Source organism: Silurus aristotelis (assembly GCF_946808225.1).
Source record: "Silurus aristotelis genome assembly, chromosome: 22".
Taxonomy (NCBI): Eukaryota; Metazoa; Chordata; class Actinopteri; order Siluriformes; family Siluridae; genus Silurus; species Silurus aristotelis.
This window is the reverse complement of record NC_139595.1, coordinates 18,815,656-18,843,123: the sequence shown is the minus strand read 5'-3', so window position 1 is coordinate 18,843,123 and position 27,468 is coordinate 18,815,656. Positions and strand designations below refer to the sequence as shown.

General features: G+C 39.3%; 1 protein-coding gene across 1 annotated transcript; it reads left to right on the top strand.

The window, feature by feature from the left end:
- Nucleotides 1-439: 439 nt before the first annotated feature.
- On the top strand, nt 440-26,516 carry kcnb2a (potassium voltage-gated channel subfamily B member 2a). The gene is made up of 3 exons (XM_083525670.1): nt 440-1,020; nt 2,340-2,923; nt 23,030-26,516. Exons 2-3 carry the CDS (start codon nt 2,348-2,350, stop codon nt 24,881-24,883), a joined length of 2,430 nt encoding a protein of 809 aa, XP_083381796.1. The 5' UTR covers nt 440-1,020; nt 2,340-2,347; the 3' UTR covers nt 24,884-26,516.
- The last annotated feature ends 952 nt before the right edge of the window (nt 26,517-27,468 follow it).

The window sequence follows — 27,468 nt, the reverse complement described above, 5'->3', positions numbered from 1 at the left end:
TGTCACTCTTTATATTCTGAAGTCACACTTATTTATATTAATTATTATTTTCCCTATATTTATATTTATCTGTAGCCTGGAAAAAATATATACATTCATGAATACTCACTGTATAAGTTACTGTATTTCTCTCACACACATATCTTTCACACACACACACACACACACACACACACACACACACACACACACACACACACACATATATATATGGGTGAAGATGTTTAAATATATATATATATATATATATATATATATATATATATATATATATATATATATATATATATATATATATATATATATATATTAATTCGTGTTTGGGAATCGATTAAATGTTTGACTTCAAGAAAGGAGTTGACTCTTTAGCGAATCGACTCCTCAGCGAGTCGATCCGATCCAATTACTCTTCTCCTGTAACGTCACTCTCTCTCTCTCTCTCTCTCTCTCCGTCGCAGCCTCTCTCTTCATCCCTCTCTCCCTCCCCTCTTTCTTCTCCTCTCCCTCTATTTCTTTCTCTCCCTCGCTCTTTTCATCTCTCTCTCCCACTCTGTCTCTCACTCACTCTCTCTCTCACTCTCTCCCTCCCTCTTTCTTTTTCCCTCTCTCTCTCTCTCTCTCTCTCTCTCTCTCTCTCTCTCTCTCTCTCTCTCTCTCTTTCCCACTCTGTCTCTCTCACTCTCTCCCTCCCTCTTTCTTTTTCCCTCTCTCTCTCTCTCTCTCTCTCTCTCTCTCTCTCTCTCTCTCTCTCTCTCTCTCTCTCTCTCTCTCTCAGTGTGTTTTAGAGGAAACCCCTGAGTAACATTTCCTTGCTGGCTGCTTTAAGATTTTGCAGAAATTCATCATAACAGAATGCTCTCCTGATTGTTTATTTGCGGTGGAACCTGAGCAGAAGAACCACAATGCTTTCCAAAAAGCTCCTTCTGACTCCCTGTGGTCTTGAGAAGGCGAAATCCCAGCGCTGATTCTCTCATTTCTCGACCAGAGAGATGGAAAAAGTGCTTCGTTGAGTGGACTCAGGTAAGATTTCATGATCAGCATCAGTGCTGTTTGGTTTTGTTTCTTGCCTGGACGGTGTTGAGGAGGTTCTGATCCGGGTGAAGATGTTTTGCAGGACTGACAAGTGTCTTTAATTTGAAGAGATGAATAAAACTGTGAATTTGCAGACGATGACTAAAAGTCAGCTTTGATTTTAGAATGTAAGAGCTTCTATTGATTCGACTTGATTGTTTATTGAGATTGGAAACTTTTAAATGCTGAGCTGGTTTATTTGTGCCGTGTTTTAATCTGAGCTTTAATTGTACTTGGAAGATCCACGGATACCACACGGGTATTTTTTTATAGCTCCAGAGGTGATTTATGGTAAAGATTTGCCCCCTACGGAAAGGTGAAAACTGACCTTCGGATATAAATGTTGAGGATGAAACCAACAGAAAGCAAAAATTTCTTCTCTGGGGAGTTTTCTCTGTATTAGAGCCAATTGGAAATATCCCTGAAGGATAAACTGTAATAGGAGATGGAGTTTTGCACTCAGGAGACATTTCTTGCTGTCTCAGTGGACACTCTGTCCCGACGTCCCGGGACGTGTTCGTAAATAACGAGCCGCTCCTCTGTAACCTTGTGGGGATAAAGAGAAAAGCTCCTGACGTATTGGATGTGGCAGGGTATTAACCGGGGCGCAAAGGGCAAAAGGGCTGGTGCATTTCTTCTTCACACGCTCGCTTCATTATTAAACCATGGCCTAAATAGTTTCCTCTCTGGTTGGAAGTTTTAAATAGACGGACTGTTCCGAAGTCTTTTAGAGCAGGAAAAAGCAATCTCGCTAATTAGTCCTACAGGGATTTGTGATCGAGACATTCTTAAATACTCAATCGCATTACCTGCTCCTTTCCAGCTCGCTGCAGCTTCTTATCCGCTTGGACGTTTTTCTTTTTTTTGCCGCTGCAGGAAAATATTCATACACCTGCTTAAACTGCTGAAATGTTGTGATCTGAAATGTACCTGACAGCTATTTATTCACAGAGTAATAATAACACGGTAATAAAACAGCACTTCTCCGTGTAATCCGTCTTATTCATCGCTTCATCTTGTTCATGTTCATATTTTCCTCTAAAATCACCACCTCATGAGGTCCGGCGAACAACCGAGGTCGATTTAACAAGCCGTAGTCACTGAGAGGATGTGTGATTATCACGAATTCCAACATTCCCCTCGTAGCAGATATGAAGACTCTCATCTGTACCACGTTGTCGTTGCTCAGACTTCTTCCTGAGTTCTTTGCGTATCGCTTCATGTTACTTCTTGCAGAATTCTTGACTGTGAATCTCTTCTCGTTTTAGTGGCTGTCATGGCTGAAAGGTCAACCTTCGGGAACCAGAAAGTCTCCCGGGCCCAGGACTCTCTCCCGCCTGAACCCATCGACATCATCCGAATCAAAGCTCGCTCCAGAAGAGTCCGGATCAACGTTGGTGGTCTGGTCCACGAGGTCCTGTGGCGGACTTTGGACCGTCTGCCTAGAACGCGACTCGGAAAGCTGAGAGACTGCAACACCCATGACACCTTAATGGAGATCTGCGATGACTACAGCCTCAACGAGAATGAGTACTTCTTCGACAGACACCCGGGTGCCTTCTCCTCCATCTTGAACTTTTACCGGACGGGCAAGCTGCACATGATGGAGGAGATGTGTGCGCTGTCATTTGGCCAGGAGCTTGATTACTGGGGCATCGATGAGATCTACCTGGAGTCGTGTTGCCAGGCACGGTACCACCAGAAGAAGGAGCAGATGAACGAAGAGCTGAGGAGAGAGGCTGAGACTCTGCGGGAGAAGGAAGGGGACGAGTCGGAAACAGGATGCTGCCCGGATAAGAGGAAGAAGCTGTGGGACCTGCTGGAGAAACCCAGCTCTTCTGTAGCTGCCAAGGTAGGACTTCAGGTCACACCAGCATACATCCATATCTACCTGACAACAAAAACACAAAGAACACACAAAGAACACACAAAGAGCACGTCCCCCTGGCCTGAAATCCACAATCCAAACATGCCACATGACTTGAACACATGGACCAAACACATAGCTTTCAACTCCAAATGTAAACATATACACTTCTGAACACTTCAAACACACGAGGACCCCCACCACACCACCATCACCACCACACACACTCCAAAAACAAAAGTAGTCTCAGTGTCTGAAACGAAAACTCAGCATCAGATAATTCAAGGGAATATATGACCAAAGTGCTGGTCTATGGATGTGTGTGTGTGTGTGTGTGTGTGTGTGTGTGTGTGTGTGTGTGTGTGTGTGTGTGTGTGTGTGGCTGATGCTTGGTTGAAAGGATTTCTAAAAGTTGGAAGTGAGCTCTTCACAGCAGATAGATAGATAGATAGATGGATGGATGGATGGATGGATGGATGGATGGATGGATGGATGGATGGATGGATGGATGGATGGATGGATGGATGGATGGATGGATGGATGGATGGATGGATGGATGGATGGATGGATGGATGGATGGATGGATGGATGACGTATCGCAACACTACGGAGACCGAGACGTGTTCTGAGAGACACATAGAATACAGATTAACATGGCAGAGGTAGAGCTGTAACTTCCTGCACGCAGAACAGGAAAATAACATCTGGTTTTTATTAAACTTTTTTTTTTGCACTACAAAAGCCTGTTTGTGAAAAGGCCGTGTGTTAGAAGTCAGAAGGTACATAAGTAAATTAATGATTTGTTGTCTGTCGGAGCCAAAGAAATAAAAGTGAACTATCTGTACTGTATTGAATTGCAGAGCAGTGTAACAGGGGTAACAACTGCTTCTTATGTATCTTTATTGTATCCCCTCGTCAGATATGCATCGAGATGTGAATCTAATCGGCTTCAGTTATGGATATATATCTACATTGTATTTACAGCAGAACCCAAATACCATTCACAGTGTATTTACAGAAGCTAAAATATACACTATGAATCTAGAATAATATTAAAATAATAGAGAATAGAGCGAGTGGAACGGAACTACGTAATGATTACAGATCTCTGAGTTTTCTCTCAGATCATACGGACTCGGAATCAGGAACCGAGTTACAGTGATTTTGCTTTAATTGTCTGATGAGCCTCTCAGTTTGACATTCTGATGTTCCTGATTCGAGGGCATTGCTTTCAGATCAGATTTGTCTCGTGGTTTAGTGCCAGCGATTATCAGCGTATAATTTGCTTTTATGTAGCATTCGACTTGCTAACAAAACAACCCATTGAACAACAAACAGCAAGCTTCGGCACAGAGAACGGCCTTCTGAATGTTTTAATTTCACGCTCACTTAATCCAGGCGTGACATCAAACTGAGCTTTTCCACTCCATGCTTGTTGAACGAGGTGGACAGACAGCATCTCGTAATTCCACGGGTTCCACAGGACTTCGTTTAACGTTTGAGAGGTGGTGATTGGAAACATAGGGATTTCTGGTGGAGAAGTTCTGATGTGTGTGTGTGTGTGTGTGTGTGTGTCTGAGTGTGTTTATGGTTGATTTTTTTTCGAGGCCTCTTCACTTCCTATGCACGGGTCTAATCCCACAAGCATTGTGTGCTTCCCAGAACACGGTCATGGAAAGCGTTCAAATGGGCCATTAGTAAACAGCTTTAATGTACATTCATCTTTTTTTTTTTTTCTTCTCTCCTTTCCGTCTGAGGTTTTCTCAAGAGGTGAAGCACTAATATCAAAACAAAAAAATGATATCAAGCGTTCTGGTTCTAATCAGTGATCATCAGCAGATCAGATTCTTTGTTTTACTCCTTTTATACAGCAGCAATTTTTTCAGTTGTGATCACGAACATGGCATTTTTTTTTTTTATCTATTTACAGTTACATTTCATGTCTTTAGAATTACCGAGCCATCTGAGGAGATTCCTCAAAGAACCAAAAAACAGTCCTCAGGATGGCTGACGGTTTTATACATGATTAGAGAGGAGGACTTGCTGTTGTGCAACAGAGGATGAAGGTTGTGTTGCCATTTCTGTGATTTGTTGCTGTTGGATAATTCAGGTGAGTCAGCAGGACAACGTAGCGTCCCTTCGTTCCATCGCGTCTCTTATCTCTGGATTAATACGGATCATATCACGTCTCAGTAAATCAGGAAAGTCTAAGAAAAGATCAGTGTTCGGATCGGGTAAATCCGTGAGCGGAAACAGTGCTGCTTAGGAATGTAATGTACAAATGACTCCAGTGACTGCGCTGGCTGGTTTTATTGGAGTGAACCTTCACTGAGGACGTTGTGATGAACTGTGATGGTTGTAGACTTTCACAGACCCTAAACACAACATCAAAACACCCTAAACACCGTACCACACCTTAACACAACCTATCAGACACCCAGACCAGACCCTAAACACACCATTAAAACACCTTAAACACTTAAAACACCCTAAACACCGTACCACACCTTAACACATCCTATCACACACCCAGACCAGACCCTAAACACAACATTAAAACACCCTAAAAACAGTACCACACCTTAACACATCCTATCACACACCCAGACCAGACCCTAAACACAACATTAAAACACCCTAAAAACAGTACCACACCTTAACACATACTATCACACACCCAGACCAGACCCCAAACACAACAGTAAAACACCCTAAACACTTAAAACACCCTAAACACCATACCACACCTTAACACATCCTATCACACACCCAAACCAGACCCTAAACACAACATTAAAACACCCTAAACACTGTACCACACGCTTACACAACTTATCACACACCCAGACCACCGCTACCATGCCTTAACAGACCCTTAACACACCCTATAACATGCCCAGGCAAGGCCCTAAAAACCCTCCCTGAACACACTGTATCACACACTTAGACCAGACCCTAATTACACCCTAAATACACCCCTAACACACTCTATCCCACACCCTGAACACTCCATACCGCACCCTGAACACCCCATACCGCACCCTGAACACAACCTGAATACTCCATACTGCACCCCAAACACTGAATAAAAAACACCCTAAACACTCCATACTGAATACTACAATTTGTAAAACTTTCAGGAACTTTATGAAAAAGGACGTTCAGAGAAAAAAAACAGAAAATAATTTTAGCAGGAACCAAATTTCTGAAGGTTTTTTTCAAACCTAAAACCCCTGTTGGTATGGATTTATAGTAAGTTTGTGTACTAGTCTTGGTCTGGTCTTATTTCATGTTTTTCATATAAATGGATGATAGACGTCGATCTAAGACCTGCACGAGGTATTATTATATTGAGTCAGAATCAGAACCATGCTGCAGTAATGGAAAAGCTCTAGCTGATGACGGAGTCTGGCTGAGATGACCTCATGCTCCATCACGTCCTAATCTCCTTTGGATCCTAGTCTGCTCATACAAATAGCACTGGGAAGATCCTTCATTAAGGATCTTCTGTAAGGTTGTCGTATGCTGTCGGCTCACGTGGTGCACACAGGAGCTCATTAATGGAGGTGGACTTCAGTCTCTAAGGGAGTGATGATGAATTTCAGGACGTGGTAGAGACGTCAACGGGTTCTTTAAAATGTTCTTTGGATTTAGGGATTGAACAATGACCGGGTGTCTAATTTGTTTCTCAGTGTTGGTATTGAAGTGTAAAGGAAGTCTTTGGTGTCTGGCTTTAATCTAAAAACAGGATCGTCTTTCTTTATCCAGAGATTGTCAGGTTCTGATGTGCTCTGCTATGAAGTACTGTCTTATTAAAAGGTCTTAATAAAGATGAGATGCTGAGGATTTAACCTTGCTCTTTGATACCTTATGTATTGATCAGGTGTAGCTCAGGTCCATTTTAGTCTCTCTCTCTCTCTCTCTCTCTCTCTCTTTCTCTCTCTCTCTCTCTTTCTCTCTCTCTTCCTCCTTGACATTCTCCCTGCCTGCTTGATCCCGAGGGATTTATCAGAGAGTGTCCTCTTGAAAAGGTCACGGAGCTCTAAACTGCATCACATGACCGGGCCGAGCTCCTTTAAAGAGCTCTCGACGTTCCCTTAAATACACGCCGCGCACACGTGACGAGCGAGATTCAAGAAAAAACGCTTCTTTTTTATCCGATACGTTAAACATATCGAGTCAGAAAGTACGTGGTGGTGTGGCTTACAGGAATCGATGCCCGGTCAGAAATATTACACCTGCTTTACAATCTTTACAAACGAAACACTAGCAACTCATCCAGAAACGCAACACCCCAACAAACCCGTCTGAAACCTAAACGCAATTTCAGTAGTGTCAAGAAATGTAACACCTATAAAGAGTCATCAGAAAATGTGTGTTTATATCGGGTTAAAGCAGTCTGATTTACTTCCTCTCACCGCAGACAGACAGCACTCTGTTACACCTCTCTGATCCGATCTGCTGGTTATGAAGGCAAGTAATGGTGACTGCAGAATTCAAATCAAATCTAAGAGCTTTAGTTTAGTGGAGCTATCACTCCTCTTCTGAGTGCTTCTGAGTGGACTACAGAGACATCAAAAACATCCAGGGTTTTTCCACAAGTCTGGAATTAAAAGCTTTTCTACACATGCAAAAGTCTGTATAATACACACACACTACATAGACAGTATTTTGTGGACACCTGATTTTAAAATTGCATCTTTTTGAACATCCCATTCCACATTTAGTCTCCGTTTGCTCTTATAACAACCTCCACTCTTCTGGGAAGATGTTCCTCTAGATTTTGTGGAGATTTGTGAGATTTCAGGCAGTGTTAATATTTGATGTTGGCTACTAAAGATCTTAGATTCCAGGTACTGTCAGGTTCTGATGTAGGCTGGAAAAGAAAGGTCTCAACATAATGGGGTTCTATCTCAATAGGATAAGATTGTATAGGACATTTTTGGATTTGGGAGGTGGGAATCTTCCCTTAACTTGAACTAAAAGACCCGAACCTGTTCCTGCATTACAATGCCCCCGTGCACAAAGCCAGCTTCATTAAGATCTGCTTTCCGAAGGAAAAGAGGATTCCTGTCTACTAAAGGTCTATACTGACTGGATTTGTTTTACACTGGGTTGTGAAGTAACATAATTATTTCAGTGATTTATACAGAGGTCCCTCAGTCAGTCATCATTTCTGCAGATTGAAAGATTTTAAAAACGGAGATTTCCCAACAAGGCTAAGTCTTTGTCAATCATGTTAGCATTAACACTGTGTGACTCATCAATTAAAAATGTTTTATTTTTATCGAAAAACCACCAGAGCTGAAGTTAAAGTCAGGCTTCAAGGAGATTCTCTGTGATCAGATCGGATGAGATTCTGTCGCTGCTTTATGTGGATATAACATTAATAATAGATCAGAATTGTGTTCAGGGATGGAGGAGTGCAATCGACCCGCAGTGTCCAATCGACATCCAACGCAGTGATGAGCACAGAGATGAAGATACACAATATGTCCTCAGTGCAGAGGATGTTGGTAAATACAGCAACAAACAGGGAAATAAAGAATAATTAATAATGATTATTATTATTTATTCTTTATTTTTAGAACATGGTTGGTGTGGTTGAGTTTTGTTTAAGATGTGTGTTCATGGATGTGGTTAGTGTGTATTTAAGGTGTGTGGTTAGGTGTGGAAGAGTGTGTAGTAGTGAGGGTGTGTGGTAGTAGGTGGTAATGGCTGTGGAAGGGTGTGTCGTAGTAGGTGGTTGTGGCTGTTGAAGGGTGTTTGGTAGTAGGTGGTAATAGCTGTGGAAGGGTGTGTGGTTGTAGGTGATAGTGGATGGTAGTGGTTGTGGAAGGGTGTGTGGTAGTAGATGGTAGTGGTTGTGGAAGGGTGTGTGGTAGTAGGTGGTTGTGGCTGTGGAAGGGTGTGTGGTAGTAGGTGGTAGTGGTTGTAGAAGGGTGTGTGGTAGTAGATGCTAGTGGTTGTGGAAGGGTGTGTGGTAGTAGGTGGTTGTGGCTGTGGAAGGGTGTGTGGTAGTAGGTGGTAGTGGTTGTAGAAGGGTGTGTGGTAGTAGGTGGGAGTGGTTGTAGAAGGGTGTGTGGTAGTAGATGGTAGTGGTTGTGGAAGGGTGTATGGTAGTAGATGGTCGTGGTTGTGGAAGGGTGTGTGGTAGAAGGTGTGGGTGTGTAGATCATGCCACCTTGTCCCCTATATTTAATTGGCATTATCTAATAATTATGAACATTGTTCCCCAGATTGTTGTCATGTCCCGTAGATTACATCACGCATTTTTCACCAGTACCATATTATGACTAAATGAGCTTTGTGTTGGGCAGATACCAGCACCACCTCATTTACTCTGATCTCCGTGAGTTCTCTCTCCATCACAGTGTATTTTTTGGGTCATTACCTTCTTACCTCAAAGTGATCTCCACAAGGGTCTTCCCCTGGTTCAGGAGATTCACAGCTTCCTCAGCACAGCTTGGCCTTGGCTCGCATCCTGGTCACCACTCTGAAACGGAAGAGTGCTTTTACAGGCTCGGTGAGATCTTATTAGACAGAGTTAGATGATGTCGATAACTGCGAGTGGGTTCTCCTGTTCCTTCACTGCACTCTGTAACAGCTCGAAACATCAGCAGCATTTCTTACTCGTTTGCAATGTGAGAAACGAGCATTCATACCCCTGATCAGTTGAGTTTTGGTTAAGGATTTGAGCGCACAACCTTATAATTAGATTATTATTTTATTATTATTAAAATAATCAAATTATTGTATGATATAAAAAAATCGCAGGTTGTACCACTGACAGTCACAAGGCCACGCCTCCTACTGACAATCGATCAATACAAATCACTATTTTTCATTATTCAGCTGTTTTTGCAAATTAAATTTTATATCTTTTATTATCAACATGGGACTGCTATTGTATACGGTCACAATATTGTTTGTGACCTTTGACCTTCCCGGTTCCATCGGTGCTTGTAAAAGATTTAATTTCACCTTGGGGACATGCAATTATGTTGAGATGTCATGAGGAAAGCTGAGTTTGTGATGGTGTGTGTGTGTGTGTGTGTGTGTGTGTGTGTGTGTGTGTGTGTGTGTGTGTGTGTGTGTGTGGTATGGATGATAGTCTGAATGAAGATCTCACTGAGGGTCTGGATGAGGATCTCATTGAGGGTCTGGATGAGGGTCTCATTGAGGGTCTGGATGAGGGTCTCATTGAGGGTCTGGATGACAGGTGTGTGAGGTTTGGATGACGGTCTGGACAAAGGTCTGGATTAGGTTCTGGATGAGAGTCTGGATGAGGGTTTGGTCGATGGTGTGTGTGAGGTCTGAATGAGAAAAGCAAATAGAAACTGAATGTGAAATGTTCAAACGGTACGCTTCATGATCTTATGGTCAGGGGTCCACAAACTTTTGTCTAAACAGTGTATGTCATTGTAGAGAATCACTGTAGAGAAACTCTACACTGTGTTTGGTTTTGTTTATCATCTTAAATCTTGAAATATTTATTTTAGGTGATTCGTCACAGGGTAATGAAACCTGAAACAAAATCATTCCCAAGAATTTTCAGCTCATTTTCAACTTCTTTTTTTCTAGATTTTATATAATTACCACAAACATCCCCGTTCATAAAAAAGTCTCTGTAATGACACTCTGGCATTTAAAAGTGAACCACAGTCTGAACATCGATCTCTTTTATGAGAACTTTAACATGCTGTAATAAATTAGAGCCACAAGAAAATTATATCAACTGGAGTTCACATCATTTAATAACCTACTTTAATTTTTACTCCTAATTTATCACCATTTTAATAGAACATTTATTCTGTAATTAAAACAATGTGATTAAATTTTTTTATTAATATATTCTGTGAATATACTATATATATATATAAATTCAATATGTGACATCACAACAATAAATAAAGAAATAATTCAAATACTATTACTTCTACTGATAATAATATTTATAATAATAATAATAATAATAATAATAATAATAATAATAATAATAATAATAATAATCGGGGGAAAAAAGGTGATAAGAAAGTTTTATTATTATTAATTCTATTTAGTAGAATTTAGTAGATCAATAAAGAAACCATGTTTTTTATATATATATATATATATTTTAAATAAAATAATACCTTTAATTTCATGTTTACCTGAACTATCTATTTATTTGGCCATGTTAATTTTAGATGTTTTAAAAATATAAGTATATAATCAATATTTTTAATTTTAATATTTGATCTTATTTATACCCTGTAATCAAAATTATTGATAAAATGATATGAATTGTATTTCATCCTGATCGGGTGACATTTCAATCATATATTTTTAATGAAACCCCACGGAACCACCGCAGTGATCAGGCATGAGAGAAAATATGTATCTATATATATTTTTTTTGAAATCATTATTATTATTATTATTATTATTATCATCGCTGAGAGAGAATGTTGTCTGCAGTGTTGGTACGCAGCTCTGCTTTCTGTAGAAAACTGGCTGGGACCAGATGAGACCCCGAAACGCCCTGTGCTCTAATGATGCTCGCGCTCGGACGAGCCGTGTGTTATTAGCATGACATGACAACAAAAGTGCATACTATTACCTCGAGCTCCACGGCCCACTCGGGCTCAGTGCTCAGTGCCACAGCCGGAGCCCTGACAACGACTTTCCCAGCAAAACAACATTTAAACATGAAACTGTGAACACTGTGAGTTAGACATGTTGGCTGTGCTGATAAGAATAATATTATAATATATAATAATGTGTACATGGAGCTTCTTAGTTTTATTGGCAATAGAACTGTTTTCTTTTTTGGCTTAGAAATATTTCTCTAACTGTGACCCCTTACGCATGACCACAAACCAGTGATATGATCACAGATACAGAATGTTTTCTGATCCAGTCCACAACCATGATGAAATATTTCTTTTCTTCTTTTTTTTTTTTTTTTAACAAAAAAAAAGTCTGACTTTGTCTGTATCAGTGTAAAAAATTTCTAATCTCATACATGTGTTTTATCAAAAACAAAGTAAACTTAGAAAAAAAGAAAATTAATATATAAATATAAAAAAATAGCTTTAATTAATTGGTCATTAAATAATGAGTCATTTATTTTGGGAGAATATTGTGGAATAAATTGTATGTGATTAGAGAAATCTGTCTGATTATTCCTCCGATGAATGAAATTTTATATGCACGTGGAAATTATATATTTATTTCAGATTGTTTTAGATTTTAAGCATGATATCATGAATACACACAAAATACTCCTGCTGAATTACATAAATCACAGTATAAATTCAATGTACAGGAAAAAGCCCTTCCAGCAAACAAACACACACACACACACACACACACACACACACACACACACACACACACACACACACACACACACACACAACATATTTGTTTATGCTCGCTCGTATTCCTGTTAGATAACCTGCATGATAACAGAATGAAGCTGCTGTGTGCAGTAGTGAAGTTAAGAATAGGTCAAGGATGTTGGATGGCGTGATTATCACCCTGAGAGCTGTGTTTATGGGGACACACACTCTCTCTCTCTCTTTCTCTCTCTCTCTCTCTCTCTCTCTCTCTCTCTCTCTCTCTCTTTCTTTGTCTCTCTCTTCCTCTCTTTCTCCACCCAAAGGGGCTTCATGTGTGAGGAAAGCTGTAAGTACTAAGCTGAGGGTTCGTCTTTACATCACAGGGAGTCATCAGGGCCACATTTATTGACTAATCACTGTAATCAAAGCCTCTACACACACACACACACACACACACACACACACACACACACACACACACACACACACACACACACACACACACACACACACACTTCCTGCCACCCCCGCACAAATGCAAAATACTGCACACAGAAGACACCGGTGGAACTGTGTGAGATTCACTCATTCACCCTCTGCGCTGTTCCACGGCCCAATTTGCATTTTTTTTTATAAAAGTGTCTCAGATCAAATTTAAAATCTCTGGTTTAAGTTCGAGTTCTCTCAGATTGAGAAATCGGAGAATTTTTCCACCAAACAGGAGGCCAAGGACTGTTACAAAGACGTAGTGGTGATCAAGAAACATGAACAAAATAGACAGAATATAAAATCTGATTACATCAAACTGAAAAATGATCGTGTTTATGCAAGATGGTTTTCTGACCTTACCAGATCATAGTGATTTTCCTTTAATCTCAGGTCTTTCTTTTAAGGATCTACTTTAAAACGGTGGTACCAAAAAGTCTGGAGACTGAAGTCTGTTTACATTAAAGTACTTTATTTATCTACGTTTCCACACGATCACCTTCAAAATAGTCCCCTTGCACAGCAATATAGTGTTCCCATGGTTCTTCTGGAACGCTGTAAAAACGGTGACCTTTGAGCTGGATCTTCATCTTCGAGAAGAGAGTAAAGTCGGCAGGAGCCAAATCTGGCGAGTAGGATGAGTGCAGAAGTGTGATGTGTGGATTTTTCTCTGATGATCATCATGCGTGAGATTCCTAATGGTTTCGACATTTTTAGTGGTTGAGCTCGTTGAAGGTCAGATCTCATGCCTTCTTCCAGTGATGTTCTTCCACTCTTGAAAGGAAAACACCTTATACAACTCGTTGCATGTTGAAAGTCTCTGTGGCAGATTTGCTCAGTTTCATCCAGAAAGTTAGAACAAAGTTTATTTAAATTGCATGTTGTCAGAACTGCACCAGTTACACCATCAGTCTCCTAAACTTTTGTACAGAATCGGTGACATTTGTGTCAATAGGCCACCACTGGGGCATAAGGGGGAACAAGGGGTGCGGTTGAAGGTATGGTGTTGGGGAGGCTGAGTTTGGTTCTATGCCACTGTGAATAGGTCTATGATCTATAGAGGCATTCCAGCAGTGAGCACCTGATATCTGTTCTCTCCATCAGCGAGATGGTCGATATAAACAGTGTTTAAGGAAATAGACACCAATACACTTCAGGATCATTCCTGATGACAGCATGTGTGCAGAAATAAGAGACGGAGAAGAGATGGAAATGGGAATTCCACTTTCCATTGCTTATTTTTCCATTCTAATTAACGCTGGAGAATGGAAATTTTTTTATGTATATAAATATTAGGGCTGTCAACGATTAAAATAATTATAAATATATTTAAGGTACATTTAGAACAGATAAAAATGCGATTAATCACGAGTTAACTCTTGACAATTATGCGATTAATTGTGATTCATTTTTATATAAAGTTTTTATTACTCTAATCAACATGGACATATACAAATATTGATGCGTTATGCAAATGTATGTTTATAATTATTAAAACCAAACTCAACAGAGAGCATGAAGACAAAATATTCTTGTAAAAGTTTTAAAGTAATTATGGTGTTTTAAATGATGTAAATCATCAGGACACCAAACTAAACCTTTGCTATGTTTCCACACGGACGGTTTTAATTGCCGGATGTGTGCATCATGGTGGATTTTGGTCTGGGGAATAGGAAAGTAAGTCTCTGATTTATTACCACAGTAGATGGTGGTATTGCTCTATTTAGGAATGCGAAACAACATTAGAGGAGAAGAAGAGGAAGAATCATGGTGGATTTTGGTGCTGATTTGAGACTCGTTGCATCAGTAAAACAAATGTTTAGTGATTAAAATGAATTTTTTGCTGATTTTTTATTTATTTTTATATCTGAGTAAAGAAAGGAATAAATGTGTGTTGCGTTGAAGGTTTTAATTTCTCCTCTTTTATATTTATGTATTTATCTTTTTATTGAAAATAATCAAACACAAATTAATCGCGTGTTAATAAAATAAGTGCCGCTAAAATGAATTTGCGTTAAATCCACCTATAGAAGCTAAAGAGAAACCCGAGAACCTGGTGGAAACCCACACAGGCACCACAATTTATTCCACAATATGGTCCTGTCTGATGAAAACCACTGCTAACTAAGGAGAATTAAGACTAGGATGTGCTTAATCATGTGTAGATTAATGATAGATCAGTGGTTAAGGCTCTTCATTATTAATCAGAAGGATGGGGGTTCAAACAACAGTATCACCAAGCTGCCACTATTGGGCCCTTGAGCAAGGCCCTCAACCCCTGTGTTCCAGGGGTGCTGTATAATTGCTGACCCCAGCTGACCAATCAGATTTCAGGTAAGCTGTGAAACAAAAACACGATATAAATTTATTATAGTAATATCATATTTATATCATATATATGAATATGCTCGACCCTGATTGGTGATTCGCTGCGTGTTCGACCAGTCATGTTTTTATCCTCATAAATAAAAAGAAATGACTGATTTCACAAAATATAGCTGAGTAAAAAGTAAAAGATTTGACTTCGAAATGTAGTGGTTACAGTAAAAATCTCTCTACTTGGAAATTCTTCAGTAAAGTACAGATACAGTAAAAGCTACTTAAGTACATTAGCGAATTACATTTACTTCATTATTTTCCATCACTGGTTGTTTGTATGGTAACAACTCTTCTCATATACTCGGGTGATGACAGTAGCCCTGCATTGTGTCGTCTTGCGTTGCATTTCTGATCGTTTTTTAGTAATCGTACATCGTGTAGCTTAAATTTTAAGTATTTTGATACTTATCGCATAACGTAATATATAATTTCTGTGGTAAAAAAATTGTGATAACATCGTAACTATATCATATCATACAAAGTGAGGACTCAAGTAGAAATATTTCTATGTAATCAGGTGTAAATGTTTGTGTGTGTTTGTGTGTGTGTGTGTGTGTGTTTATGAATCCACTCTGTTGTTATGTCATTATGACTCTGTCAACAGACAGAATGTCACACATTCAGCAACACTAGCGATTTACTCTGAATAAATCTCTGTCCTATAAAAACCCAGAATCCAGCAGATCCCATGTCGTCCTTCCAAAAATACCTGCAATATCGATCACGAGGTCCTCGGCTTTCCAGGCAGAGTTTCCTCTTCCTCTGGGCGCAGTGATGATGACGGTGATTTCCAGAAATAATTCAACCTTCAGCGTCCTGCAGTGACAGTCTCTGTAGAGCACGCAGTCAGCGTAGCTTTATAAACTAGACACGTTCCTCTTCATGTTGCGCTCCGTTTCCTCCATCATCTCTCTCACTGCTGGATCAGGAAACCAATCATTTCAACACTGCAGACTGGAAGAAAAGGAATTTGAATAGATTACATTCTTCTTCTTCTTTTGACTGCTCTTTTTAGGGGTCTCCACAGCAGATCATTTGTCTCTATACTAAACCTCCTCCTTGGTTTTCCTCTTTACCGCCTCCATAGTCAGCATTCTTTCAATGATATTCCCCATGTTCCTCCTCTGCTCATGGTCTCCAAAACGTCCTACATGCACTGTCCCTCTAATAAAATACATTTATAATACAGTTCATCTTCGTCACTCCCGATGAAAATCACCTGGAGCATCAGTAGAGTTTAGAAATGATTCCAAGGTCTAATCTCTTAATCCTACAGAACAGCACACAATATCTGCATATTATCCATTAAAAACAGGAAGATGTTTACTTAAAGCATTAACATTTTATTTTTTATTAATATTATTAATAAATTCATTGCACATATTTGTTGTTAGGCTAATAATAATACTTAAAAATTCTTATCAAATATCTAAACTAGTCTAAACTACACGGACCTGCAAAATCTAATATTGGTTTAATTATAAACAGTGGCTGTGAAAAGGTGAAATGGTTTTTGAGACACATTTTCCTTTTGTTTCTATGCAACAAACTCAGTAAAAGGCAGAAACACACAGGAATTGGACAGTGAATGAGTAGATGAAAGTTCTGTGGAGTCCAAACATAACATTTGTGAAGCAGAAGAACTTGTGTGAGATGGAGAGCAGGAGAGAAGATATGATGTAATCAGACTCCCTCACCCCCACACTCACACATGGAGGTGGAAGTTTAATGGTTTGGGGTTGTTTTGGAGCAGTGAAGGTTCCAGAAATTGAAAGGAATCCTGAACCAACATGGCTCCCATTCTGTACTTCATCACCATGCAGTTTCTTCTGGACTGCGGCTCATTGGAAGCGACTTCACCGTACAACAAGACGATGAGCCAAAGCGCACGTCTGAGTTCTGTACGTGTTATTTAGAGAGCAGACAGACGTCTGGAGCGATAGCTTTCATGGAACCACCTGCCCAGTCACTGCACCTAAATCCTACTGAACTGCTCTGAGATAAACTGGATCACATGAAAGAAATCTCCATCTAGTGAAGAACAACTTCTGTGAGTTTTACAAGAGGCACAGCAACGTTTCTCTGCTGAATGTTTGGAGAAACGAAGTGTCCTGATGCTGAGTGTGTGAAAAGCTGTTCTTCATGCTAGGGGAGGATTTTTCAGTGAAAATAAAGCAGAACATCTGGACATTTATAGATTTGTTTAGTCAAAGTAAATCTTCATACTGTTATATTACAGAGTCTGTTGAATAGAAACAAAAGGTTTTATTTTAGGGCTTATATTAATATAATTTTAGGTAGCTGTCCATCATTTTCACGGTTCCTGTATTTTTATATGTATAAACAAATTTCAACCTGCCAATCCCAAAACAGCCAGATAATGTGTGTGTGTGTGTGTGTGTGTGTGTGTGTGTGTGTGTGTGTGTGTGTGTGTGTGTGTGTGTGTGTGTGTGTGTGATAAAAAAAAAAACAACGTTTATTCATGAAATGGAAAACAGGAGATGTTAGATCGAGTTATATAAACACACACTCACACACACACACACACACACACACACACACACACACACACACACACACACACACACATACACATACACACGTATTACTGTATTTGTGAGGATGTCATCTTAGATCCTTAATGCATTCCTAATTCATACACTTTTTGTTCTAATTCACAATTTCATTCCGCCTTCTCATCACACACTCAACCTCATCACAGATTAAATGCCAAATCCTCGTGTTTGTCCAGATTTCCCTCCACACTGAAATAAATTTATTTTTTTGGTTGGACCGCTATTAAGTTGTTAAAGTAACTCAGCAGGCGGTGCAGGGAGAAAAAAAAACTCCAGATATCTTAATTAATCTGCTTAGCACAGGAGCCAGATGTTCCAAGGACTCAGTACAGGTCACACAAACACTCACACACACACACACACACACACACTTGGATAGGACATCTAGACTTGAAATTGCCCTCAGGGTGCAACTGTGCTGCCACTGGATTTCCCAGAATGTCTAAAATATCACTCAGGAAGACACATTCTACACACTACACAAAATCATGAAGTATATAATATAACTGCATAATTACTGGAGATGATAATTACATTATAACTGCATCATTGCTGGAGATGCATCAGTACTGGTGATACTGGTTATCAGACGTCAGTCCAATACCTCAATAGCTCATTCTCACATACTCATAAAATCAAACACTGGGTGATATTGTGGTGATATTAAGCCTCATTAAGCCCCTTAAGCAGTGCAGGAATTTGAACTCACAACCTTCTGCCATGGAGTTCTTGAATGTCCATGAAATTAAGTCATGTTTTTATTAATGTTATGAGTTTTAACAAAGAGGACGGTGCGTAGACATGATTACAGATTGATGCTGAGCTGAGAGGACTGCAGAACGAGGAGAGGAGTATACCCGGAAGCTGAGTGCTGAGGGAAATAAGAGGCCTGTAACCATGGCTAATTCGAGCTTTTGTGGCTTTGGGCTTTTGGGTGGGCGGTTTAGAGGACGTGCGGTTTAGGATTACTGCAAAGTCACTGAGAGCTCAGTACACTAAACTGAAGCTAAAGAGCCATTGTTCAAATCCTTACAGCCTCGTTTAAGTGACTAACGCATTGCTGCTGATCAGATGGATTGTTCCGTCGCTTGTGCTGATGTTTGATAGACATAACAGTGGTCATGATGTTCAGGATGGTGATCGTTTAATCTTTAGTTAATTGATGAAGATCAGGATTATTTCCTGGTCAGTTTACTAGCACTTTCAAGAATTGAAAAAGCGTTGGATTGTACTGTATAGTGTAGTGTACTGTGTATTTTACCTCCCAGACCTTCAGTGATGTCCTGTCTGAATCAATCCACCTCCTAATACCATCATTAATACGCCACGTCTATAGAAACCATCAATATTATAGAGAGACACAGTAGAACAGAGCGCTGTATCACACACAGGAATCTCATACAGTAAGAATGAATGTTATCACTAAGGCAAAAAACACAATGAACACAATTCAACACGTCTCCTTTCACTGGAGCCGCAGCCGCACCTCCCACATACGTCATCTCCAACAGAAGCATCGATATTCACCTCATCAAACCCGGGGTTTCCTGCATTTTTGTAAATTTTTCCGTTGCCTTACGTTTTTTCTGGGGATTTGAAATGAAAGTAAATTGTGTTTTTGTGCAAATGTATAAACGTTTCATGAAAAAGCTACTTGTTTTAACTGTTTTGTTGACCTCAGGATGTCCAGCTTTTCTTGAAAACTCCATTAGCCATCGTGGAATAAAAAAAACTATCAAATCCATACGATTATTGAGTTTTTGCAGTTTGCTACAGATGCGGGTTGTGAGCTCTGACCAGTGCACATTACTGAATATTTAGACACACTGCTCCTTTCATCTTTTTCAACACGTTGTACCGACACCCTTACTGACGGAGAAAGTTCAAAAAATCTCTCTGTAACACTGAACACCATGACCACCAAGCAGCAGTAGAGTGAGAAGAGGTCATGGCAGCAGTGCACTCTGGGTGTCTGTGTCCTTCTAAAATTCAGCTTTCAGGTGTTTTCCGCTTTTCAGGCCGTTCACTTTTCATACGATTCCAGTGATCTACTCATTGATCAGTGTAGGACACTCACTCAAAATTGTACCTGGTTTATTTTTTATTTGCAGGAAATAATTTACAATTAATGAGATTTTCTCAGCAGGTTGCAGTGAGTCTGTTTTTCATTCATAACCAACAAGCCAAATAAACGCCAATACATTTTACACGAACTGTAAAACATCAAACATTTTACTAATAAAAATAATTATTAATTATTAATGATTATAATGATTATTTTTTTGTTATAAAATTAAATGAGGCAAATGTTAAGGATAGGTTGCTTTCTTAATAACATAAAAAAAAATACCCCCAGTTATAAAGATGTATGTACAGTACAGAACCTGCAGCACTGAATACAAGAATTCGAGTAAACAGAATATTTGTGTCCATCTTGGCCGATGAAACTCGACCTGCCTCTGCTTTCTAACCTGCAGAGCTTTAAAAAGGAAAGATCTGTTCACCTTTCTGTCTTTATCACCCTGTGTGCTTGTTACTGAAAGGATTACAGGCAGATTCTTTGACCTTTAACCCTGACGACTCAATCCTGGAGTCAAATCACACGATGTCTGTCCCTTATCCTCCGTCTCTCATCTCGTGTAACGATCAAAACATCTCTTCTGCAGTTTATAACTGATTTATTGGCACCCTGCACTTGTGGCTTTGTGGTTCTAGCACATGGAGCTGCTTCAGCTGTGTGTTCTCAGGTGTGTGTTCTCACAGAGACTCTGCGAGACCTCTGCGTGTCTGAGAGGATTTCCTTAGAGATCTGGCAGTGCCTTTGCTCAGGAGGATTTCAGGTGGCATTTCCTGTCCTCTGCACCTGAGCCTCGGGATTAACCTCTCCTGAGGCCGAGTCTGAGCACTCTGTAAATACTAAACATATATTTCTATAACTGTACTTCAGTCAAATTATAACTGCGAAGTCGATTCCAAACTATCTCAAATTATTTTTGTATACAGACCTGTATTCGGAGCTGTGACGAGCGTAATCACACCTGTCTTCTCTACAGCCGGATGTTTCAGGATAACTGAAATAATCGGATTTGGTTGCTATCTATAGTGAGGATCCCGAAAGGTTAATTGTGGTTACTCACTCTTTCCAAATTAACAGGAAGAATCGAGATAAGGTTCAGTGTACGGTTTTGTTTGTATATAGTTATAGCTGTATAATGACACGACATGGATAAGTTTGTGGTCGGTGGCGTGTGTCAACTAAACTATTTATGCAGTAGAAATATTAGATGTTCTTCACAAACCCTTCTGTAAATAAAAGACCTAAATATACCCTTAGATACATTACATTCATAAACCATTTTATAAACTAGCAGTAAATCTGTATTTGTACATTTTTAAGGAAAACTTTCTATTGGTTTATTTAGATATTAGAAAGTTCTTGATTTTGAAATAGTGCTTTCATAATGATGAGGAAAGAAAAACACGTGCTTTCGGATTATGTGTATAATAACTATGGAATGACATTTGTGCCAAAAGTATTGGACGTAAAATTTTCCACAAATGAGAAAAGCTCTGAAATAAAAAAAAACAATAAACTCAATTTCCATTTACATTTTGGCACATACCTTGTGTGTGTGTGTGTGTGTGTGTGTGTGTGTGTGTGTGTGTGTGTGTGTGTGTGTGTGTGTGTGTGTGTGTGTGTGTGTGTGTTTCAGTTGTTCTGAATGGCCATCCCACAGTATTCCCATTTATTTAATGTTTATAGAAATCAGGGCATCAGTGAGGGAAATTTGATATTTTATTGGACAGCAAGCTAAGTTTCATATTTTTAGACACACTGAACGTTTACCTTGTCCTTTTCTTCATAAAACAGAAAAATGAAATGTTTATTAGGTTTTAATGCCAAGAGCTCTGCAACCCGACCATTTAAATATTTAAAATGTACTTATGATGCCTTTTCCTTTATCTCAGGACGGAACTGAGAGTAAAATGGACGGCTTATAGTCTTCACTTTAGTCATTAAGACTCATAAGCAGGACACAGTAGTGTAGTGCAGCACTCCATAACCCTCTGCTGTTATCAGCATTAGCGTTGTAGAGTGAAGTATCTTCACATAAAAGCACGGTGCCTTCCGTTGTAATGATGCAGACGTGATTGATTTAATGGTGAGAAACGCGAGATGAAGAAGGGTATCTCAGTCAGAAATATCCGATTAACCTGGTCAAGCAGAGTGAAAAAAAAACTCGAGAGAGATCCGTTCCATAAACTAACAAAGCAGCGGATCGATACCTGCTTGGCAGTGTTTATCACTAGGAATGTTTGTGAGGAGATAAGGTGGCACATGCTGAAGCTCATGTAATTCTAATAAATATTGTGGAACTCTGGTGTCATGTTCTCATGTGGTTTTCAGTTCCACAAAGCAAAATAATACCAGTTGTTTTTTATATCAGGGAAAAAAGAACTTTTCATTATGTTGCATTTGTTACATTTAAAGGAAAACCCTGGTATAAATGAACAGAGAGATTTTTTAAATATTTTATGATCTATTTTGTAAATGTAATTTGAAAATATTATATATATATTTTTTTTTACTCATATATATACTCATACAGAGATCAAATATCTGTATTTAAGAATAAAGGTTGTCTATCAAACAAAACATTTCCTTTAGTTAGTAATAGAGGTTAAGGCACAGATAGTTGATCTGTGGAACTATTGCTGGAACAAACGGAAAAAGTCTATACTGATAGTTTTTCCAGCTTCCGGTCCACTGTCATTATGAAAGCAGACTCTAGAGGCCAGTATTTTGCTAGGAGACTTCAGGGTGGATTTTTCCTGTAATTTGTCACCTGTCGTTGTTGACTAGCTGATGATTGGGGTAAAAAACTTCAAATAAACATTTGTTTATATCACAACCCCTGGTGCATTTGGTCTTTTTTAACAATAAACTTTGCTTGTGTTTAAAAACGATTATCCTTCACATTTTTACAGAATACATAAACATCTATAAACGTGTGTATACGTCATGTTTCTATGCAGAATCCAAACCCAGTATAAAAATCAGCAGCCTAGGCTTAAGGCTCAGATCAGCTCTTCAGCAGTTTCGCCTTACTAGCAGTCCCAAACTCACAACCTTCTACTCACCATCACAGACCTTAAACAACTGACCTTCAATGGTTTTTAATTGCGTGAAGCACCCAATCCTGGTTCGTTTTGGTATTCTGGAGGACAGAGGGTTCTTCAGGACCAGAGATGGGTGCAAAGTTTAAAGTGCAAAAAGTTAAAGTGATTGCTTATCTTCACCTCTATTTTTCCTGTTTTTTTAGATCCTGGCGATAATATCCATCCTGTTCATCATCCTGTCCACCATCGCCCTGTCACTAAACACCTTACCTGAGTTACAAGTCTTCGACGAGTTTGGACAATCAAACGACAACCCAAACCTTGCTCATGTGGAAGCTGTGTGCATAGCATGGTTCACCATGGAGTACCTTCTGCGCTTACTGTCTTCCCCCAACAAGTGGAAGTTTTTCAAAGGCCCACTGAATGTCATCGATCTCTTGGCCATACTGCCCTACTACATCACCATATTTCTCACAGAATCGAATAAGAGCGTTCTCCAGTTTCAGAACGTACGCCGGGTGGTCCAGATATTCCGTATCATGAGAATACTCAGGATTCTGAAGCTGGCCAGACACTCCACAGGCCTTCAGTCACTGGGCTTCACGCTCAGAAGGAGCTACAACGAACTGGGCCTGCTGATCTTGTTCTTAGCAATGGGAATCATGATCTTCTCCAGTCTGGTGTTCTTCGCCGAGAAAGATGAAGACGCTACCAAGTTTACCAGCATTCCTGCGTCCTTCTGGTGGGCTACAATTACGATGACAACGGTGGGCTACGGAGATATCTATCCCCAAACCCTTTTAGGTAAAATTGTTGGTGGGCTTTGTTGTATCGCTGGTGTTCTGGTGATCGCCTTGCCAATTCCCATCATTGTAAACAACTTTTCAGAGTTCTACAAAGAGCAGAAGAGGCAAGAGAAAGCCATTAAGCGTAGAGAAGCGTTGGAAAGGGCAAGGCGCAACGGCAGCATTGTATCGATGAATATGAAGGATTCCTTTGCGCGTCAAATGGATTTGGTAGACGTTGTGATCGAGAAGAATGAAGAGAAGCCCTCAGATAACCACCTTTCTCCAAGTCGATGGGCCTATCAGAAAAGTCCATGCACCGCTAACAAATCCTTTGATGCTACATATCAGGAAGTGATGCAGTTAAGGTCTCCAGAGAAAGTGATCAAGCTATGCTCGAGTCCTCAGCGGTTAAACGCAAAATCTCTGGAGCAAATTTATAACCAAATGGCAATATCCCCCAGTGCATCAGCTCCAAAAGAAGACAGCAGCAGGTTTGGCAGGGAGGAGAGCATGGAGATGAAGGTGGTTCAGTCTGATCCAACAATAAAGGATCGCACTGTTACTGAGATCCGAAGTGTGTCGAGCATTGACAGTTTTGCGAGCTGCTCCACAGACATTAGCGAGGTGGAGAAAACGGCTCTGATCCCCAACGTGATGCAGTCAAGACACCCTCGTGCTCCTCCTCCTTTGGATCTGAGCCAGATCACCTCCTTAAATGCAAAGTCATCGGAAAAGGTAAAGCAACCCGCCATCATCAAAGAAGGTCTTTACGAGTTTGTCCAATACAAACCAGAAGGTAGCGCCCGATCTCAAGGCGAGGAGAACCGAAGCTTTGACATGAGCAGTGAGAGCGTTACAGGCTCCCCGAAAAGACGTACCAAGGGACTCCAAGTAAACTTTGCAAGAGAGTCTGTCGATGACGCATTATCCGACTTGCATCCTGTGGTTACGGACGACAAAACACCACGAACACCACGTTCACAGCAAAGTCCTAAAACTCCAGGAAGGTGTTTAGAAGCAGAAGGAGCAATAAGTTCTCCAGTTTTTACTCTATCCCCTAGTGGGAGCCAAAGAGGGAAGAATCATGTCGACAAGCCAGCAGTTTCTCCTGTGTCACCCAAAATCGTGGTGAATTGTTCCCCTGGCATTGAAGACACTTCAGATAACAGTCAAAGTGAACAAAAGGTCATTAATCACCTCCTCTCACCGGACATTCTCAAATCGACCGGGGATGGGAATGTCTCACCACCATGCGATACCAGCATGTGATGCTAGCTGGGCACTTTAGACACTTATAAACTGACTATAAATCAAGTCATTAATAGGGCAGAGGTAAATGCACTCTCCGGGGTAACAGGATTGAACGAGGCATAAGGACTCATTGATATCGCAAAGAGACACTTCTTTAGCTTTGCATGATGGGAAATATTTACATATGGCTGATGGAACTGCGTTTCCACAGAAGAAGATACTTACACCGAGATACCGTAACGTGTGCAGGAAGGACAATGATGTAAATCGTTCCTGTCAAATTTAAATATGTTGATCGCAGTTCTTGATTCGTATCAGTGAGTCTGGGAAATGTATTGTTGTACTCCAGATCTTCTCCTGATCTACAGAAGTACGTTTGAGCGAGCAGAATTACTTCCTCTGACAAGTCTCCACCCATTAAAGAATGACATATGGCTCAGGGTGTGTACCATAAAAAAATTATGTTTAGGTTGGTGTTGATTAGTAGTCTTTTAACTGATCATGAGAATAAATCCAGTTTATGCAAATTACATTTAATAGACAATAGCGAGCAGTTAAATGTTCTCGGAAATGCCTTCTCAAGGTGATCTCCTCCTGATAGCTCACAGCTCAGTATTTCAAGAGTCGTTCAAATAAGGCACAATATACACAAGACCAAAAAACAAACAAAAGCAAGATGTATTCGAAATATTCAGCTACCTACCTTAGCATGCTAATCTTCATCCGTTCAGCACATTTATTCCGCCGGAACAACACGTGCACGCATTATACCAATTGTCCAGCACATTTTTAACACTGTGGACAAAACTTGCTGTAAAAACGTCTTGCCTTTTATATAAATTCTTAAAAAAAAAAACGTGTCACTTAGATAGAGTGAGGGACACTGCAGCGCCTCCTGCTGGATAAACAAAAAAAACAGCACTTTATATTATCTTTTAATGACTGCCATTATTAGCACAGAACTTGGCTTCTTCATAATCAGCAGAGATAAACATCTGACACGTTTTTGTAAAAACAAATGTAAAAAAAAATGTAAAAAAATAAAACTGAAAAATTGGACCAGGACAGGACACAGGATCTCATTCCTGCTATGAGAATTTATGAGGAATTATTATGCGTGCCTTGTCATAAAATATTTATGAAAAGGAGTTACGGTATTTGGCTTTCTTCGTATAGGTCTGTACAGAAAAAAAATTCTAATTTTTATAGAGTAAAATATGCAAGTACAATTGAGTTCTCAGGTTTTGTATAACTTGAAAAAAACAAAACAAAAAAAAAGCACTAACGTCATGGTTTCTTTTCCTTGTTAGACTTTACAGTGACTCACGTACGTCTCACGTATTCATTGCAGATGATCATAATACTCACCTGTTAGTTCACATACCTACAAACACAAAAATCGTTCTGTGAAAATCTTTCCCGTAAGGGATATTTAATCTGTACAATGTAAAGTGTACATGCCAGACTCAAGGCTGTCTTTCCTGCATTTACTCTTATGCTAAAGTTTTTTTTTTGTTTGTTTGTTTTTTCCTGAAGATCAGTTTTTAGATTTGTGGCAGTGCAGCGGTAGTTCATATTTATTGTACGATTATCTTTAAAGATAGTGACTGGATTGTTTCAAACACAATTAAATAAATGTGTTTGTACAGACCTGAATGGTTACGTCCTCTTATTTTAGCCTGACGTCTGAATGAAATGTGAATAAAGACATTTTTTTTTAAATAAAAGCGTTTATTCATTCAATTAATTTTACTTAATAACATTTTTACTTACAAGATCATATGAAAAGTTACTAAAACGATGTGTAAAACAGTCACCACGAGCTACTGTACATGATTTCTGACAGGATTTTACAAGTTATATCTTTAAATAATGAAATAGCTAGCTAACCTGAGCTAACAATTGGATTTCTGAGAGGATTTTACAAGTTATATCTTTAAATAATGAAATAGCTAGCTAACCTGAGCTAACAATTGGATTTCTGAGAGGATTTTACAAGTTATATCTTTAAATAATGAAATAGCTAGCTAACCTGAGCTAACAATTGGATTTCTGACAGGATTTTACAAGTTATATCTTTAAATAATGAGCTAGCTAGCTAACCTGAGCTAACAATTGGATTTCTGACAGGATTTTATTAATTTAAACTATTTTTTTTTAAGGTTAACTGTATATTATCTTTTTTTTTTTTGCTAATACTTTGATAGCTAGGTAACATGAGCTCGTCTGTATTTGGGTCCTTATATGAAGTATATAAAGTTACATTATTTAAAGGTTTATGATCTTAATAACCTTGCTAAAATTAGCTAACCTGACAGAATTTCATTAGATTTTATTTATATTATTTGCGTACATAAATTTTAGTGGTGGTTTCTGAAAGAGTTTCGGTTAAATGTTGTTCAAGTCGACAGAAATACTGTATAAATAATTGAGAATATTTCCAAAAGGATTTTTATTTTGTTCAAAATGTATTTACAATTTGTGTTAGCTAGCTAGCGAACATAACCTTGGAGGATTTATGACCAGCTAACATAAAACAATGACAGAATTTGTATTAGATTTAGTTATATTAAAAATGTGATACATTTTTCACAGATATTCTT